General features: G+C 39.8%; 2 protein-coding genes across 5 annotated transcripts in view; both read right to left on the bottom strand.

Annotated features, from left to right (window-relative positions):
- kmt2ba (lysine (K)-specific methyltransferase 2Ba) overlaps positions 1-14762 on the bottom strand; it is a 31633-nt gene extending 16871 nt beyond the window's left edge. For 3 of the 4 annotated variants that reach the window (XM_042435391.1, XM_042435389.1, XM_042435392.1), the window contains exons 1-9: positions 14399-14762; positions 9336-10806; positions 8373-8533; positions 7755-7841; positions 7215-7371; positions 5215-5485; positions 4444-4505; positions 4095-4337; positions 3213-3322 (exon numbers count right to left, since the gene is read on the bottom strand). In XM_042435391.1, the coding sequence (XP_042291325.1) occupies positions 3213-3322; positions 4095-4337; positions 4444-4505; positions 5215-5485; positions 7215-7371; positions 7755-7841; positions 8373-8533; positions 9336-10806; positions 14399-14677 (2841 nt within the window). In that variant the 5' untranslated portion in view covers positions 14678-14762. The remainder of the gene's footprint in view (positions 1-3212; positions 3323-4094; positions 4338-4443; positions 4506-5214; positions 5486-7214; positions 7372-7754; positions 7842-8372; positions 8534-9335; positions 10807-14398) is intronic. The other variant, XM_042435390.1, reaches the window with a different exon arrangement.
- A 1281-nt stretch (positions 14763-16043) lies between these two features.
- On the bottom strand, positions 16044-19333 carry LOC121912877 (oocyte zinc finger protein XlCOF22-like). Its single transcript, XM_042435402.1, has 5 exons — positions 19262-19333; positions 18632-18769; positions 18351-18466; positions 17372-17515; positions 16044-17285 (listed from the first exon to the last, which is right to left on the bottom strand). Exons 2-5 carry the CDS (start codon positions 18729-18731, stop codon positions 16593-16595), a joined length of 1053 nt encoding a protein of 350 aa, XP_042291336.1. The 5' UTR covers positions 18732-18769; positions 19262-19333; the 3' UTR covers positions 16044-16592.
- Between the last annotated feature and the right edge of the window lie 688 nt (positions 19334-20021).

The raw sequence follows: 20021 nt of genomic DNA, 5'->3' as shown, positions 1-20021 counted from the left end.
TCTCCTTTGAGTGAGCAGCTCCCACATAGCAGTGAAAATCTCATGAAAACACCGACAGAGCTTTTGTGTTTAAATTGTATTCATGCGCTTGGTGTGTACATTCGTGCATTTTCTAAGTTGCATGCGTACTTATGTACAAGCATGTACTCCAAATAGATGTAAACATGTTGTATATGTTTCCTTAACTGCGGGTCTCCACTGTATACTGTCCACAACCGTGTCTGTTTACATTCTGCTGAGCTCTCATCCTTGAGGCACCGTTACACTGTAGTGGTTGCTGTGGAAAAATCTACAGCTAGAAATACATCTGAATGCAATCAAGGCAAAAGCTGACGATGCCGGGAACGGAAAGGTTTAACATATACAGATGTACATGTTGGGTCATCAAGCAAACTGCACTGACGTAATTGTGGAGGTTAGCGGTTGTGGCACGTGCTTCCACTGTAACCTCTGCCATTTTTGCCTGTTACCCAAACCTTTTTTTCCCCCGGTGTATGCATGTCTGCGTGACGACTTGAGAAAACCAGCACTACCAACAAACAGATGAAGATCAATTCAACACTTGGAAGCAGTGTCTACACATAAATATTAGGGCTGTAGTCAACCGAAGAAAATCTTGGTCGACTGAAACCACACATAACCTTCAACTAATCGATTAGTTGCTTGGGGGGGGGATAACAGACGTGACTTTTCTTGGTCTTGAGAAGCTGTAGCATTTATTAACTGACACACTGTAGTCTGTACATTTACTGCCGGACTGACTGCTAACCTTTTCCTCTGCTCCGCTCGCATCCACCGTCACTTTCCTGTCCATCACTCTTTCCCCACTCGCTACGGAAACATATTACGAAATGCCGTATTCCTTAACAGAGCTACGCTACCAAGAGTTTCCCAGGCAACGACACAGAGGTTGACTCAGATATCGGAACAGCGCTGCACAGAGGCTCCCAAACGCTATTGATTTCCGATTAAATGGATATTTGGTTCTATTTTTGACTTTAAAAAATATTTTTTTGGCCTGGCGGGGGTTCTCATTATAATTACAGGAAAAACACTGATTCAGTAAACAGTCAGTACGTTCAGTTAACGCTCAGTAAACATTGAGTACAGTTAGACCCAGCAGTCTCCATTAGGCTGGGCGAGTTCGAAGTTGTGAAAACAAAAGGGGTGTTTTTAATATACAGGTAATTTGTTAGTCTGTCCCTCCCGCCGCAGGAAATAATGGATTAATCCTGGAAGGCTACTAATGTAGCACTTCTCTCCTTATGAAATTGAATTTGGTCGGATGAGAGTATATCGACTAACTAATCGACCAGGAGACTACAGCCCTAGTAAATAAGGAGATATTTACTTTTCTTAGTCTTACAGGGATAATTAGGAAGCCCAACTCTTAGGTTGCCTCAATAATATCTCAAAACTGATGGTGGAAAGCAACTTTCAACTCAGTCAATCAAAAAACTGAACTCCCGGTGATCCCAGCCAGTCCCTCTGTTCAGCACAATGTTAGCATCCAGCTCAACTCCGCCTTGCACTCTCCAATAATCTCTGCAAGAAATCTGGGCATTTATGATTGATGACCAAATAACTTCCACCGAGCATAATACATCTATCACTTGGCCGTGTCTCTTCGCATTTCATAACATCTGAACAATCCGGTCTGGGTACGTTGCTCACTTCCTTGTACAGGCAGTGGTTGTCTCTCGTTTATCCTTGACTACTTAAACTCTGTAGGGAGCGAGTTAACAAACTCGATTCAGTCAGCAGAATCCCTTTTTATCCTCAAACACTGCTCAAGTATTTACTCATCTAATATTTTCTAGCTGAAGAAAAAAAAAAATCATTTACCAGGCACTTATGTGTTACTACCTGCAACCTTATGGCACCTGTAGACGTAGAACTGAATGTCGAGGTATTTAACTTCGAAGCCTTCTCCTTGATCTGCTTGCATTGTACCTCATTTGTATGTCGCTTTGGACAAAAGCGTCTACCAAACGAAAAAATGTCAATGTGAGAACGTCTGATGATTGAAGCATTGCAGAATCCAAGGTGAAATAAATAAGCACAAAATAATGTGAATGAGCACCTACAGAAAAATATGTCAAGACTTTCATAGTGATCAAGCAAACTGCTCCAAATTCACAAGTTTGCTTGATTAGATTGTGTTTTAAGAGGTCAAGTGTACATGCCAGTGAGAATAAGCAGAAGCAAAGAGTCACAGCCAACAATGATGCTTGCACCGAAGGTCAAGTAATAACACAACAAACAGCTTCTCAACATTAAAAAGAAAAAAAAAAAATCAGTGGTGTTAAAGCGGATGCTGCCTTTTCTTCTGAATAAAACTGAACACAGAATCACTAGTTAATCTTTTACTTTATCAGTGATTGTTACTAATTTGAAGGACCAGTTCAAAATTTTGTGTTAAATTTGATTTTTTAGATGTTAGATGAAATCTGTAGACAAACGGGATGAAAAAAATGACAAATTGGGGTTTTATGGAGAGTTATATGCTGAAACAATTTTTTTTGGTCAGGTGCAGTGACTTCCTGTAGTCTTGTCATCATCATGAGGTTGAAAACCAGCAGAGACTCCAGGAAGATAAATGAATGTAAAATTATAACACGTCCTCAGTTTTCCCTTCCAGTTAAAATATGAAGTTACAGTTTACATTTCAAAACCTGAGCCAGAGTTCTCATGACCACAAAACAAGTTAGGCAAAAGCGTGAAAACACCAAAGAAGACAGAAAACTGAAGAGGTATTGTGCTCCTACACACTCACACGAAAAAAAAAAAAACATGCTGCATTTTATCCATGGACGCATCTTAATTTATCTATAATTTATAGAAACAAGTTAAGTACATGCAAGGTGATTAATGTGAAGAAGAAACTTAAACACAGAGACAGAAGATTAGGCTTAATTTTATAAAAGATGTTAAGATGATGCAGACCTGGGAAAAGTATGATTTGGAAATAATTATTGCTGTTTGTTGTCTCAAACTGACAATTACTTTAAAGTTAAACTGATTTTTTTGTTTAAGATACACATTAATTAAACACAGCTTATTGTATATATTTTTTCGAATTAAAATCAGTGATGTGGAGAATAAGCAGACTACCGATAAGCAATAACCATTTTCCAAATATACAATTCCACCCAGGCTTTATTAGGTCATACACTGAGAGGCGAGAGCTAAAATCTTCATTATGTCATTACCTTGTAAGCTCGGGGTCTGCTCCCAGCTCCTCTGGAGAACGGCCGACGATGTTTCACGGCCTCTGGGGGAGGGTCATCTGGCACTGATCCACCATCTTGAGTAGGAAGATCTCCAAACGAACAAAAATAAATCTAAGACAACAGTTCTGAAATCTACTGAAGGGTTTCAAAGAGAACACTGCCTTTTTTTTGTATAAAAGATTCATGACACTGGGCTCTTTTTACATTTTAAATGATGCCTTTTCTTCTTAAAAATTAAATTATTGTACAGTGTCTGAGGTGATTTACTGAATAGGTTTGAGCAGGCTTATGTTTATTATGTCACCTGGTTATATTTTAGAGAAGGTGTTTGTCAGTTACACAGTGTACCAATCACAGATGAGTGTAGTGTAGGTAAAGCAAGACTTTGTCATTCAATTATAAAACATCATGTTATCTAACACCTCGTTGGTGTTGTCAGGGAGCCTTAAAGGACGGGACAATTTTTCGAGGAATGATTACAGCGGAAAAAACCTCTTTCAGTGTTCATATGGGTCCTTGACTGTTTTAAGACACTTGAAAAACTGTGAAGCTATCCTTTAAATGACATGCATCATAGGTATCATATCACAAATTAAAACACCTGAAACTACAGCTGGTTGAGGCATTTTGTGATATTTCCCTTTTGTGTGTTTTATCTTTGATGTGTGAAGAGAGATTTTATGGGAAACCCTTCATGTAGGTCGAATTCTTCTACAAACGAGCAACAACACTCTGAAATGAACACCTGTTAGCTTCAAGTCACCTTCAAATCAATCAATCTATCTGGGAAAGAAATACGGTGACAAGACAAACTGAGACGTTTGAGTCACAAAAACAAAACAAAAAAAGAGCCTCGGTTACCTTGGTTGCTAACTGCAGCTAGATTTGGCTTGACTGTGGGTTTATCAGTCTTCTCCTCTTCCGATTCTTCTTCATCTTCAGATTCAGACTTCAGCAGGCTGCTGTAGGAGCGTGGTGTGATGTTGCGCAGGGACTGTTTCCTGACTCTTGGCGTCATGGAGGACGATCCCTCGCCCGACCCTCCAATCCCCCAGTCTGCATTGTCACCGCTTGACGCGGAGGCAGAGAACCGCCTCGCCTGGACTGAGAAAAAGGAGCTTTGTGTTTAATTATGAATGTTATTGATTAATAGAATTTGTTCCTGTTAACCCGGAGATATTAATTACTGCAAATGAAATTGGTAACATACCTTTCAACGGTCGGACAATGCGCTGAATCTTTGCCTTTTCAATCCGATCACACTTCTTGTATCTGATGGCAGAAGAAGAGAAAAATGTTTTTTAAGACATGCCCTTGTTTAACTGCGCATGTACCCATCTATGAATGTGTTGAACTGTAAGAGTCAACTTGCCTTTATTAACTGGATTGTTTTTGATTGATATGTTTTACTGGAAAGAAATGAAAAGTGTTTTCATGTTTCACGTACAAAAAAAAAAGAGCTAAATCTAGAAATTAAACAGCACTTACTCAAGCACTTTAGCGCTCTAAACTCTTTTTATCAGTCTAGAGTGTAAATTATGCCAGTACTTCCTTCCAAACACACAAGCTAAACGATTTGTTCTGCTCGGCTGTAGCTTCATATTTACCGTATAGTGAGTAGTACTCATACGACTACCGAGAGTAGCATCAATCTTTTTGTCCAACTCTCGACAAGAAAGCAAATAAACGTTGAGACATTTCTTCACTTGTCAGACATCAGCACAGCCAAAGTAAACATTCATTGACAAAGTAGGACAAAATTAAGATTTCATATTTATTTGAGAAGTTGATTTAGTTATACTGAAAGCTCCTCTTGTGGGCCTTCTGCACAAATTAGCAAGAATTGTCGATGTTGCCTTTCAAACATTTCCTAAAAAACGTGTCAAACACTCACCAGTCATGTGCTTGAAATGCTAATGAGCCTGTCAACCAGCCTGTCTCCGAATAAACAATAACCTGAATTGTGTTTGGTTTAACTTACATGCAACACTGTCTCTTGGTGTTGGGCCCCCCGAACTTGGGTTTATCCAGGCAGTTGACACACTTTGCGCAGTCCTCCTCTATCAAACAGCCTTTGCACCGTCCACAGCGCCGGGACCGAACACCCCCGGCTGCGTATTGACTCAGTACGCTCCTTTTTCTGAACCTGTGGCCCTTCCTCCTGCCTCTCCTCCTCCGCTGGATGTGTTCCTGAGAGGCAACCCACTGAGCCCTGCCCTGATCGGCGATGTCGTCGTCATCGTCTGCGATGTCTGCAATCACAGAGCAGAAAAGATGGGTAAAAAAAAAAAAAAAAAAAAGCCACAACAAACATTATCAAACAATATTAAGTACATGTGATGTGCGGGCGACATCTCTGGATGCCAGAACTTTTTAGAATCACTGCTGGAGACGTCACAGATCTAAATGAGGCAACATTGATTGGAGGCGCTCGTATGCTTGATTTTTACCGCTCTCGTCTCCAAAAAAAAAAAAAAAAAAAGCAAGCCTGGTTTCTACAGTTACAGGTTACTAATTGCTGCCTGAAGTGTTGAAAATCTATGAGTCATTCTTGGAGAGAGTTGGGTGACTGGACGAACACATGATGAATCTGTGACAAATCCATTGCTGGTGGAAACTCCCTTACAAAACCTGTTTTTTATTTTATTTTGGATTTAGAAACGACTAGAAATAGATTTGAAATTTAATGACAACCTCCCGAGTCCTCCAGTGGAAGTATTTTAATGCCAGCTGGCACAAAACGACTGGCTCCTTGAGCCCATACTTCAAAAAATTACTTGTCATAATTTTAAATTATTAAAATAATGGTATAACTTTGTGTCAAGTTTTCCCTAGATGTGATGAACTTCAGCGCAGTGAGTCTATTTGTCAAACAGTACTTCCTCACCTCATACTGAGTGATGCTCACTCGACCAGTGTTGGGTAAAGCTTTCCAACAGCAGTGGCTAATCTGTGTGTGACAAAAGATATTTTGCTGGCAAATATTTTAGTTACAACTACATTGAGCTAACAAAGCAGTCTTTTTTTTGCTCAGCAGCTGAGGAACTGATTCATTTTGCCCAAAGCTAATAAAAAAAAAAAAAAGAGGTGCTTGTTTACTACATAGATTCTTTTATTTAAAAGGTTGTTTGTTTGCAGAAGCTTAACTATGCAAGTCTCTCAAAAAATATTTTAGCTGGTGAGTATTTTCATTGTAATAAATTAGCAGAGCTCCTTTTGCCAAGCAGAAATTTTAAAGTCCGGGCAACACTAATGATGAAACATTTTGGATAACAACAGGCTGCTGTAATACTTGAAAGATAATTAACCTACCAGAGCACGGAGAGAAACCCAAGTGGATCTATTTTTCTTGACAATAACTGAGTGAATGATGTGGTTATCCTGGTCACAGTAACTCAAGCAATATATAAGCAACAGCTGGCAAGTACAGCGATTCAGTCCTCTTTGTGCTTTAGTTAGAGTCCCTCCTTTGTGTTGTAAGTCATTGTGTTCATATCACATGATAAGCAGGGAGACACGGAACCTGTTGCACACTGAATACGTTTCATAAAGCACATCTGTTAGCAGGCTCCGTTTGTATCCTTCATGTCATCCCAAACGTGACTCCGCTGCCTTCCTCCTTGTATTTGTCTTACTTTGTTGATCCACAAGGAGAACAAACACACAGTTGACTTTTCCAAACACAAATGCAAGCTAAATTTAGCTTACAAGCAAATTACCATGAAATAGAAATGGTAGTACAATTATACAATAATTATATGGGTTGTTGTACAAAGTGGAAAATACTGGATTCAATTCTGACTGAAAACAGGCTTAAAGTTGACTTACACTTGTTTAAAATATAAATAGTCAGTCAAATCTTTGTACATGAACTGTGCAATGTGATTAATACATTTAGGGGCCTACCCTGGTCTAAGTAAAGCAAAGGGGAGTTATTTTATGCATTACTGCTTAAAAACAACACATGCAGAGGGACTCTACCTTCTGCTGCAGGGGAAAAGGTGATGCCCTCTCGCTCGTGAAGAGGCAGCGCGCTGAGTCTAGGAATATCGTCTGGCACCATGGCACGGGGCTGCCCCAACGCTACTGCTGCTGCCCGACAGACGTGCTTGATCCTTGGACCGCCCAGCGGCTGCTCCTGCACACGGAAACACCGAAACATTTGGATATAAATTAAAAATTAGGGTGAAATCTAGTCTCTAACTATGATATCAGTATCAGATAGTGACCATGTTAAAGTCTAAAGTGCAGTGTAACTTCCTCTAACTGCTTTGTGTGTTTATAATGGACTCTTATGACTCCGCCCCTGTACATAAACCCCCATAAATACTGTGCAAACAAACACACAAACAAACAGGTAACCTGGCTGTTACAGAGGAACTCCTCCCAAGCCTGTTATGAGTAACTGAGGTAAGTACCAAACCAGAGATGATTATAACAAATGTAGTAAACAGATGTGACACAGATGTACACACAAACACAAAAAAATAAAAATCAAAATTTACAAGTTCAGAGCATTACCTGAGGGCTAATATCTTTGGGAGATATGCCAACTCTCCTCCTCCTCCTCCTTCCACTTGCTGCCACATGAGATTCTCTGGAGCCCAACTATTGATCCAGACACAGAAAAAAAAACCAAGGTTGTATATAAGAGATGCTACTTTATAATGATGTCATTATGCCTTCTGAGGTAATTAGCAACGTTAGTTACAATATACAGTACGTTAGAAAAAACACAAGTGTTGTCATGTTGCCTTTTCAGAGTTGCCAGACATTTTAAAATCTCAGGTTTGCCACAGAATAATTTGTTTACAAGATGTTGATGATTTTGGCTGATTCCAGCTCTGAATTCGACATTTTGGCAGGAAACAGAAACAGAACAGGAAACAAACTGGTCCCCTATTTAAGGATTATTTTTCCACAAGGAGAAATATCATTATTGTGCACATGTGTGAAATTATATCAACTTAAAAACTATTTACAATGTGCATTCATATTTATCAGGCTCAGGAACATTTATTTAATATTTTTTGAGCTGTTTTTTTCTAATTTAAACACTATGAAATAATCAAATTGTTCCTACTTTTGCCCAGACCTGTGCATGTAACTTGGTTTTTCATTGCATCATGGACTGATTACCTGTGACAACTTGAGCTGTTTCTGCTGATCGATCTTGATGAGCTGAACTTTGGCTTTCTTCAGCAGGTGGAGCATCCTCTTATTAGCTCCACTGAGACCAATTCGATGACTGGGACCACTGACCTCTAACGCCTCTCGGACATCCCCAGCCGTGCTTCCTGCTTCATGTGCCGGACAGCATGAATCAAACAACTTTAGTTAGACGACGAACAACAAAATGCTTCGTAATTGAAGGAGCACCTACTGAAAACACTAATAAGAAGCATACAGTGAAGCAATCACTTCATTTTGGTCATCTCTCTTTGCAACTTCCAAGATATTCAAATTTTTTCATAGTGCTCTTGGCGCCTAGTTAGAAATGTCTTTCATTTTAATCAGCCCTTGAGATTTGTGGTATTCCCAAGTATGTCTTTCTGATTCTGTCTAAACAAAAAAGATAAAACGTCTTAAAAATTACATAAATTAAGTCTCTGCTGATGTGAAAACCCTATTTTTAGAGGAGTGTTTGTGAAAGAAGTACAGCTGCAACAGTTAGTCATTAATTAGTTGATCAACAGAAAATTGTTTTAGCCATTTTTAAAGCAAAAATACCAAAACTTTGCTGCTTCCAGCTTCTCAAATGTGAGTTTTTTTTATGATTTTCTTTGTCTTCTGTGATGGTAAACTGAATGTCTTTGAGTTTTGGTTTGCTGGTCAGACAAAACAAGACATGTGAAGATGTCAACTTGGGCTGTGTGAAACTATAAAGGGCATTTTTCACTATTTTCTGACATTTTATAGACAAAACCACTAAACATTAATTGAAAAATATAAGGCAGTTTATAATGAAAATAACTGTTTATGGAAGCCCTAAAAAGAAGCAAATGTTACTGACCAATCAACAACAGACATTTGTAAAAACACAGTTACAATTACGTCACAAGAAAGTCAAATATTTACAGAAAAAGGAGACATTATTCTTACTTTTCTTGCCTGTATCTCCTAGCGGTAGATGCGATGGTGCTTCCACATCAGCGTTCACCACCACGGCTAGTTTCCTCACAACACCAGGGGAGTCCATCTCCTCCATCACGAGCTTTGACCTCCGCCTCTTCCTGACATGAGAGGTCAAACCATCCCCGAGATGCATATAATCCCCCTGAGTGTCAAACTGGCCTCTCTTTTTCTCTGCCAGTTTCAAGGTCAGCTTCTTGAGGTTCTTGTAGATATCTAGGTGGCTCGTGCCCGGACTGGGCTGCGATGTGAACCTCAGAGCAGATGGGCTGTCAGCCATAGAAACAGAGTCGCTGTCAGACTGTAACGAGTTGCCGTCATAACCTGACTCATGAAATGATGCGCTCTGTTTTTCGTCCTCTCTCTGTTGACTCTTCAGCCACGTTGACAGAGGACCCTTTGGAAAGGGAATCATTTCCTCATCCAGGAACCTCTTAGGGGCTTTGATGACGCGAGAGGACCGAGCGCTCATTACAGGAGTGGAGGAGTTGTTGGAGCTCTGTTGGACTTGTTCAGAAAACGAGCTTGGCTCTCCTTCAGATGGAGTGATATTCTCACCGTGCGGATGCTGCTCATTCCTGTCCTGCGTCCGTGTGGCTGGAATGGTTTCTGGTACATACGTGTAGTAAACACGCCTAGTGCGATTACGAACGATTTTAGGACTTTTAATGAGCGGAACAGTTTTTGGTGTCTTTCGCCTGTGCCCGAACAAAGATTTGCGTTGATATTTTTTGGGTGTTCTTTTCTCAGAGGAATCTGTGGCTTTACACTCGAGGGGCATCGCTGCCTCATGTCCGCTCTGTGCACCGGCCTCAGCTCCGACCTCAGGAGAGGCACCCATGTCCTTCCCCATCCTCTTCCTCTGCCGCCTGTGAAACGATGTGAACGACAGTGTGACAGCTGGAGATGTGCGTCTGGTTTGCCCGAGTCGAAAACCCTTCATCGGTTTCACAGACCTCTGCGGCTGGGCTTGGTCTGTCTCTGAGTCCTCTGACACCTCACCTTGTTCTTTGACCTTGGAAGCTTTTTCTTTGCCCTTGAGTGCAGTCAGGGTGCTCACCAGCTTATCTTGCTTTGTGCCCCTAGCTGAGGTAGCGGCTGTTTGGTTTTGCGTGCTGCCTGAGTCTGTACTGCTCTGTCTACCTGAGGCATTTGCAGGGAGAGGAACATGCTTGCCATGCAGTTTAATGACCACCTTGGGTATTTCTTTGTCTTTTACCTGGCTCTCTTTGACACCTTGGCCTTCTTTAGGGACCCTTGGTACAATTTTCCCAATTAGAGCAGGTTTTGGGGTCTTGGGTATAATTTTTCCAATGAGAGGTTTTGCTGCTGGAGAATGTTCTGAAGCTCGGGGAGGCTTTGCTTGGCTGAGTGACGACGACTTAGTAGCAGATTTCTGTGGACGAACTGTTGTGGTCCCAAATCCAGTGAAATCTTCTTCCTGGAGAAAACACAGGAAGTACAACCTTTTAGTGATTATAATACAAGATTTGGACAAGAGCTGCAATGATAAGTTGATGAATCAATCACCAGAAATTAACAGGCAGCTATTTCGATAATCCATTAATCATTTAAGTCAATTTTCTTAAGTAAAAATGCCAAAAGTAATTTGGTTCAAGCTCCTCCAATGTAAAGATTTGCTGCTTTTCTTTATTTTATATTACTGTAAACTGAATACCTTTGGGTTTTGGACTGTTGGTTGTACAAAACAAAACATTTGAGGTCATCACCAAGGAAAATGTGACATTTTTCAATATTTTCTGACAATTTATAGACAAAATGATTAATCCAAATATCAAAAAAGGAATCTGCAGATTAAACGATAATGAAAATAATCATTAGTTAAAGCCCAATACACACTCACTGTAGTTATGCGTTTAAAAAGAAAATTAAGACTTTGCACATATAGTGTAAGGCAAACATGAGCCATTACATGACCTTTGTAGACTTCTGTATTGATTAAAACAGATAATAATAGTTATAGTTGTAGCTGTTCCATCAGATGCAAGTGGGATTGAAAAAGCCTCTTACGTAGATGTGCTGTGAGGCGTTTTAACATCAACAAGCAAATTTTTAGAGTAATACACACAGGATTTTAACTATAAAACTAGCTCCTACGTCGGTGAGGGGTTACAAGTATCCAGAGCACCTACTCACACCTGCTACAGGTAATGGCCCTTGTCATGTCAGTGTTTTGGGAAAATACAACAATACTTTAAAAATGCATTTAGATGCCAAGTAAGTATTAAATAAGAATCCAATAAATTCCACCAACAGATCCAAACAATCTACCACTTGCAAACTAGAAAAATGCAGTTTGTAGCACTGATGAACTTTATGAATATGGCTCCAGGTGTGAAAGTACAATGAAGACAATGAAACAATTATATGCTGAGTGAGCTGTGAGTGTCACTGCCACAAAGCTGTCACCTTCTTCATAATTACACACTGAAGCACAGCAGATGTCTATGCAGTTTATCTTAAACTTCACACAAGTTACTGCTAGCATTATTACTCCTCATGACTCAAAAAATAATCCAACTCATTCTGAGAAATTTAACATTGAATTATGAGGTATCGCCCCGACTGAAACTATGGGTCGGCACCACCACAGCCCTCCACTCTTACTCCAGTGTTGCATCAGTAGACTGCTGAGGAGCGGCACCAAATGAATCAGATTTTGGTTTCAATCTGTGCGTTAACTACAAGAAATAACTCAGCAGATTTTCTAACCTGTGAATCCTGTCGCGTGTGTCTAATTTCTAGTCAAATATATTACAATATTTTCTCTGTAATCAGCCAGGGGTGTAGCACTTAAGCTTTCATGAAATAAAAAAAAACAACAGTGCATTAAGCCTAATTCTCCTCTAAACTAGTGAATTTTTAATGTCACCAAGTATCATTCAAACTCCACTACAGCCAAAGTTTAAGTGGAACCTCTGAAACACAATCAGCTTCCAGCACCCTTCAATTCAAGCACCTTTCTCAGATGCAAACACTGCACACTACAGTGGATCAAAAGCACACTCCAACCTGATTTCTAATGACTCACATCCATCTTTACGTCCAAAATAACAACTCCACAAATTTAACAGCGATGAAACTCTTTTAATGAAATCTATTCTGCGGCACTGCAGAGCAGGTGAGTGCGTGGCACTACCTGATGTGTGGCACTCCAGTCCGAGTAGCCACAACAAGCTTTAGCATGAGCCATGTGACTCAGTTACAGTCCACTCTAAAGGGATTGCATCAGTGAGGTCTGACTGATGTCACACTAAAGCCCCTGCTCTGGAGATTAAATAATGTGATTAGATCCAATTTGGCATTATAATAATCACCATCCTGTCTGACCTGGGTTACCATGGGACCACCTAAGAAGTAAATGATATTAAACACGCTTACGACTTATATGAAGAAATTATTAAAATATGAGCATGTGCATGTGGGAGATATGGGTGCTTTCCACTTATAGGGTAATACCCATGTCTCATTATGAATTATTTCAGTAGTGACCAGAAACTGTCGCGAGCTGTGTTCAGGCCAGAGCATCGTCATCTTATGGAATAGCAATTAGTGCTGCAACAAAATGATTATTTCTTCTATTACTCGATTAGTTGCTTGGCCCATAAGATGTCAGAAAATGTCCACAACAGTCCACAATCTAAAGATATTCTGTTTACTGTCATAGAAGACAAAAGACACCAGAAACTATTCACATTTGAGAAGCTGGAATCAGAAGATTTTCTTTAAAAAATTACTCAAAATGATTATCAAAATAGTTCCCAATTAATTAAATAGTTGGCAGGTAATCAGTTTATCAACTTATCGTTGCAGCTCTAATAGCAATCACTCGTAACGTAACGTGTTTAATTCCACAGTACACAGACTATTTTAAACACCTTGATTTTTTGACTGCATTTCTTGGCTTCAAACAATGTTGAACAACAAACTGTAAAAGTGATATGGTATTATAACTAGCCAACATCTCTCATACTGAAGATTTAATCATCAGAGCATAGAAAACCCCCTCATATGTGACATTTAACAAGACTTGATTACAAGCAAAACCACAAATCATAACTGCAGACTGAATGAAACTAAACAATTGTATATTATTTGTGTCAAAGGCCTGTGCAGGCAGTTTGAATTTGCCTAAAGAAATTTGGCTGCAAAGCATTATCGTCAAGGGAAGCGTGACCTGTCTTTGAATTAGATCTATCGAGCAAAGTCCAATTAAAAAGTCGAAAAAGCTCAGCCTTAAAAAAAAGGGAAACAAACGTACATGTAGACAGTGATTCACGTTTTGACACACAGACTATGCAAATGAGGTTCAAGACAGAAACTGAGCCTGATTTTTCATTATATGCTGCAAAAATTCAGGTTTCTGATTAAAACGTCTGGGTAACGTTTCCCTTCCCGTTGCATCCCACGTTAAGCTGACGTTCAAAACACCGGAGCAGTCAGCTGACAGCTCCAACGTGGAGAGTGAGATACTAAAGTTGGCAAAACGCGACGTTTTAACGACGACACGATTATATGTGTTGCTATCCGCACAAGAAGGGGAACTTCCATTCACCAGAATGTGTCGGGGAATGAATGAGCAGACATACATCTTCATGGTTTCCACAAAAACAAAACGCACCCACGACTGTTATCATACCGCCAAAGTTTTCCGCGTAACGTCTTTTTTCATGCAAACAAACTCAGCTGGACAGACACTGGTCTTGCTGTGACTTAAAAACGTTGATATGGTGATATTTCATAACAGATAATTAACTACCAACAATGTCTGCAGAGGCAATCAGACTGAAAGTATTCATCCATGAAGAAATCGGAGGCAAAAGCTGCAGGCAGGCGGCTAGCCACAATGCCTATTTTGGGTCAGTTTACAAGCTAAGTTAGCGCTAACGTTAGCTTAAATACTATTTGTTAGATGCAAACAAATCGCTTTAAAATGTCAACAAACTGGATTTAAGTGTCTAGTTATGTTTTTGTTAACCATCTTGCTGACATGATGTGGTTCGTTTATTCACCTCCTCGCTGTCGCTGGAGTCGAAGCCCGCATCTCGCTGCCGCCTGTGCTTCTCCGTCACCCCGAGCAGACGCAGCAGGGACGGATCCTCACTCAACGCTAGGCCGATGTTTACGGGCCTCGGCCCTCCAGCAGCCAGCTCCCCGTCGTCAGAGCCCAGCCTTCCGCGTCTGGTACGTTTCTCCGACCGCAGCCTGCTGCGAGCCGTGCACGGCCGGCCCGGGAAGCGAGCTCTGGCGACGGTAGCGTGAGATGATAATCCGCCTCCCGATGCCGCCATTATTTACTGCAACAACAACACCGACGGCGCGCGGGCAGACCGTGACGGTAACGACGACAGAAGCAAGATGGACCTTCGAGGCAAAGGCGCGAGATAGAAAGGAAAGACAGGTGCACCATGGGAAAACGAACTTCTGCCGCCCAGGACGACTTCGCCTGTGTACGTCTTGTAAGCGAATTACTTCGACCTTGAATGTTTATAGAACTGCTACGATTTGCAGATTAATCGATTAGTTGCCAATTATTTTGATTATCGATTAATCAATTGGAGTCATTCTTTAAGAAGAAAAAAATCCAAATTCTCTGGTTCCAGCTTCTCAAATGGCAATATTTTCTCGTTTCTATGATCAGAGTCATCTTTATTGGCCAAGTATGCTTACGCATACAAGGAATTTGACTCCGGTTTAATGGCTCTCAGTGTACCTACAAAATAATGAGACAACAATCTTCAGAAATATACACAAGGCACGGCTATATAAAGTATTAATTATTCAGACACATTAATTACCAATAAACCAAGTATCTTTGAGTTGTGGACTGTTGTTGGTGTGCCCAAAAGTCATTTGAGGACGTCATCTTGGGCTGTGATCGACATTTTTCACAATTTTTTATGGATCGAACAACTAATCAATTAATCAAGAAAATAATCAACAGATTAATCAATAATGAAGATAAGCCCTAATTGTTTATCTTTGGTACCTACATTTACGCAACTGAATAAATATAATTTATTTTTATTGGACATTTTCCTATCTGAATTTATGTACCCTAAAAAACACTTAAATTAAGTACATCGGTGAAATGACCTTTTAGAAACGTACCTGTACTGTACGTATCTAATGATAACAATCCAAAACCCCATAAATTCAGATATATGGTTTTCGGAGAAAAATATTTCAAGCTTATGGTATTTAAACATTACGTATTAATTTTATTTTTAGGTTTTCAAGCAATAGCAGCTATTCATTTGCTTCCACACGTTTAAACTCTCCAAGATAACATGAAAACAAAAGTATATACACAATTAAATGTTCTAATTGTACTTTTGAAAACTCTTAAAATCTTCTTGTAAGGTTAATACAGAAACTGAAAATTGTCTCTACTCCACCTAATACTGGTTACACTGGAAAATGATTATATGAAAGCAGAAGTATATACACAATTAAACGTTTTAATTGCACTTCTGAAAACACTTAAAATTTTCCAGTAAGGTTAAAACAAACTGAAAATCTAGGTCTCTACTCCACCTACTACTGGCTGTACTGGTTAATGGGCTGCACCGCATTAGCAGATAAAGTGCTTTACAGTTTGCCTCTCAATCATCCATTCACACACAAAGTGACTGACAAAAACCACAGAAATGTAAGTACTGTTTAATGCAACAATTATTTATTTTTGAAAAGAGAAACATTAGATCCCGAGATTACATCATTGAAGTCCCATAGTTCAGAATCCTATACATTGGCCCATTTATCTGATTTTGGATTTCATTATGTTTTTCTCCTCATAATTGTCACTTTTATTTTCCTGAAAATAAAATGCAACAGTTAAATATAAAACATTCCCCCACGTGCAGGAGAATTAGCTAGTTATTCTACAATGAATATAAAACATTTCCAGTACAATAGAGGTAATATGGACAGCAAAAGGGCTTTGTGACATGAGCTCATAGTGGCCATAAATATGTACAGACTGTTACAGAGTTTTATTCACAAGTGTAAGATGTCTTTCTAAGAGCAATTTTAAAGACAGTGTTCCAAAAACAATCTCCATACTGTGTGGCATAACCTTGCTTCCAAAAACTCTCACCCTAAATTATTCACATAAAAATCTTTTTCCCACACTAAGCAGAATATAAGTCTGAGAATCATTTAACTGGATGATGTAGGATGAAGATGCAGGCTTTTCCACATATATTATCTTTTTTCTGCCACCTCCTCTCCCTCAGTGTGGGTATTCTGGTGGACCTTTAAGGCGCTCTCTCGCGCAAAGCTCTTTCCACAGGTAGGGCAGGTGTATCCAGGGCGGTGAGCTCTGGCCATGTGTGCTTTGAGCTGGTCAGGCCGAGTGTAGCTTTCATCACATTCTGTGCATGCATGAGCCTTCTGAGGGGGCAAGGTAGACCCATGTTTCTCCTTCTTGTGTACCCGCAGGGAAGCAACAGAAGGGAATATGAGGTCACAATTTGCTTCAGGACAAGGGATCTTGAGCTCCGGTTGAGCCTCATTGGGGGTGTATCCCTCTGTCAGAGAATCACTGTATCCTTTAAATTCCTCTTCTGCTTCTTCTTGTTTGATCTTCTTGCTGTTAACCATCCCTACCTCAGCTGCGTTCTTGGGTTTACGGCCACGTTTTTTGGCTGGCGGCTTAACGTCACAGTTTTGACTATTAGCAAATTTCTCCTGGTGCTGCAGGAGCTCTTCTTCCGTCTGGAAACCACTACTACATTTGCAACATTGGTAGGTGTTGATGTCTTCAGCCACTATCGGGCGCTGGGGGTGCACTGCGATACGATGGTTACGAAGTCGCGAAGGACTGGGGAACAAGGCACCGCAGTCTCTACAGGGACACCGTCGCTCTATGCATTGATGTCGTCTGTGTTTTGTCAGCTGCAAAAGATGGAACAATCAGCACGGACAAGAAACAATCATTTTATCAGTTTCCAAGAAAAGTACGCTACCTGCTGTGTTCTTACCTCAGTGAAAGTAAAGAAGCTTTGCTGGCAATAAGGGCAGCAGAAGGGCTTCTCCTCTGTGCTGTGGGAGGCCTGGTGCTGGCTGAGCTCCTCAGAGGAGGAGAAGCACTTGTCACACTTGTAGCATGTGAAGAGTGTATCAGTCTGCAGTATTATGAGCAAAAACAGTGTTTAAAATTAATGAAATCCCAAGGCAAGACTTTATACACACATTTTTGTGAAAGGTGTTTACAATGGCCAACTGAAGAAAATCTCACATTAAAAGGTTATTTTTCTTAGCTACCAAATTACTCCTAAGTACAAGCATTTCCATCCCTAAATTATATTAATTTATTTACAAAAAGACTCAAACAAATACAGCCAATACAGGTTGATACATACATATAGATACCAATAAACAATATTAATGAATAAGATTTGTAGTATTGATAGATTCCTAACATTACATATTCTTGACAATGAATGAATGCCTCATGCAATTCTTATTTTGTATAAACGATTAGTTAAAATTCAGGCAGATTTCTTTAGTGTTATATCAAAATCAAAGTATCAGTTGTACCCCAACTTATCACAGAAATAGTGGTACCTGCATTTATGCCAACCAATAATCAGAAGAAATTGCAGTACAGAAATGCCAGATTTTTTTGAGGTGATTTAAAATTAGTGTTACATAATTTATTCAACAGAGAACACTAAAAAGTGTTTCCATCGTAAAAAATGTCCCACACAGTACATATCTTGGTGAATGTTTATGTTATACGTTAATAATAAATACTGGCAAATACATATCTGATTTGGTTTGACTGGCTCAAATATCAATATTATACACACAAATGCAGCATTTAGCAGCCTCTAATCCAGATATTATAATGCTGCAGTTGTAATTCACTGTTCACAGATATTAAATGCATGATGCATCGGCGAGTTTGTTTTACTACAAAACCTGCATGGCATTTTTTTGTAGTCTTATTTATTTTACCTGCTGCAGCTGCTGTTTGTACTGCTCCCGATGACTCTTCCTCATGTGCCTCTCCTTGGCTTTGGAGTTACAGAAGGTGATGAAGCATTGAAAACACTGTAGACTCTCATGCTGATCTGCATCACAAAGAGATGGCAAGTTTTGTGATGATACAACAAGATACAATGTAATAGTAGATTGATATAACTGCACGCATCATGTCTTCTGTGATAAAATGAGACTGTTAGAATTACAGCATATCATGTCTGAACTTTGCATATAAATGTTAGCTAGGTGCTTACAGGACTGCACGGGGGTGATGACGGGCTCAGACTTGATCTCTGCTGCAGTGGACATCATATCACTCCCAACAACGACTTTCTCTATCTTCAACATTTCCATGCTGATGCTTTCACACACACACCACCACACACATGGAGCTGCAACATAGGAACACAAGGCTGATGAATGCACACACATCTTTTTTTATTTTAACCCCCTTCCTTAAAGCAGACACAGCTGCAGAGGTGCTAGCGTTAAATTGACCCGCCTACGAGGCATCAGGATGTCTCAGATAAATTAATTAATGTAGGAGATCGGGCTGATTGAAAGCTAAGTGAGACTGCAAAAAATACATGCAAGTCCTGGGACAGGGGGGAGTTTTGAATACTTCGGGCAGACTAATTACTAAATAAAGACAAAACAGCTAACGCTAGGCCTAGCTAACAGAAGGATGGAGGCAACAGACAGTGGTCGACATGCATCGCTACAACTAAAAGCAACGCGTCTATGTTAAAATATTAAAATATGTGTTGCCTTGTGTTTCGTTTCGCTAGGTACTTGTGCACTTCAAGGCAGCGTCGGTGGAGGGATTTACGATTAATTTTGACTTGAGTCTTTGTAAACAATTCAAAAATACATCAGTTTCTTACCGTTTGAATCGTCCACTAAGGTGAAGTCGCGGAGAGCGTTTCTGCCCACATCACGTGACACGGGAAAGTATCGCGCCGATCACGCGAGATTACAGAACAACGCTGTTTTGTCCCTTTGTCTGGACAGTACCGTTCATTGTATTGTTTGTACAGTGGCATCTTAGCTTGCAGTGTTTCTATCATAAAAGCTCTAAATATTAACGATAACTCTGTGGAACTTAAACTTTCCATTTAATATAAATATGAACAATAATATGATTGTTAGGTGTTGGCTTTTCTACATTCATTCTAAGCATAAAAACACTACTTAAAATGTAATAACCATAATACCACCATCGTATAAACAACAAAATAAAAGTAAAAGCTAATTTAAAGATCCCCCCCTAAATGTGTTTTAAGATGTTTATGAAATAGTCTTTGAATAATAATGTGTCTAACTGTTTTTCCACAAAAGAAAAATTCAATTATCCCCTTAAAATCCCACTCTTACTAAAATCTACTTTTTATCCCTCATTAAGAATCTAAAAAAGCTTTCAAAAACTGCTGGACACAAGATATTTCCTATTTCACTGAGAAGTCCATTCTCAGTGTATGTGCACTGGAGGCTTCAAGTTTCTATATCACAAATACTGTGTTGAATACTGGACCAGGTTTGGATCCAAACTAGTTGTGATGTCACAAATCCTCCTCGTAGGTGCACACTTTAAACTCAGATTTTGGTACACATATCAATCTGCACAATGAGCTCAACCATCCAACT

Source organism: Thunnus maccoyii, chromosome 15, assembly GCF_910596095.1.
Source record: "Thunnus maccoyii chromosome 15, fThuMac1.1, whole genome shotgun sequence".
Classification (NCBI taxonomy): Eukaryota; Metazoa; Chordata; class Actinopteri; order Scombriformes; family Scombridae; genus Thunnus; species Thunnus maccoyii.
The sequence above is the reverse complement of the archived record's forward strand: the minus strand, read 5'-3'. Positions and strand labels throughout refer to the sequence as shown.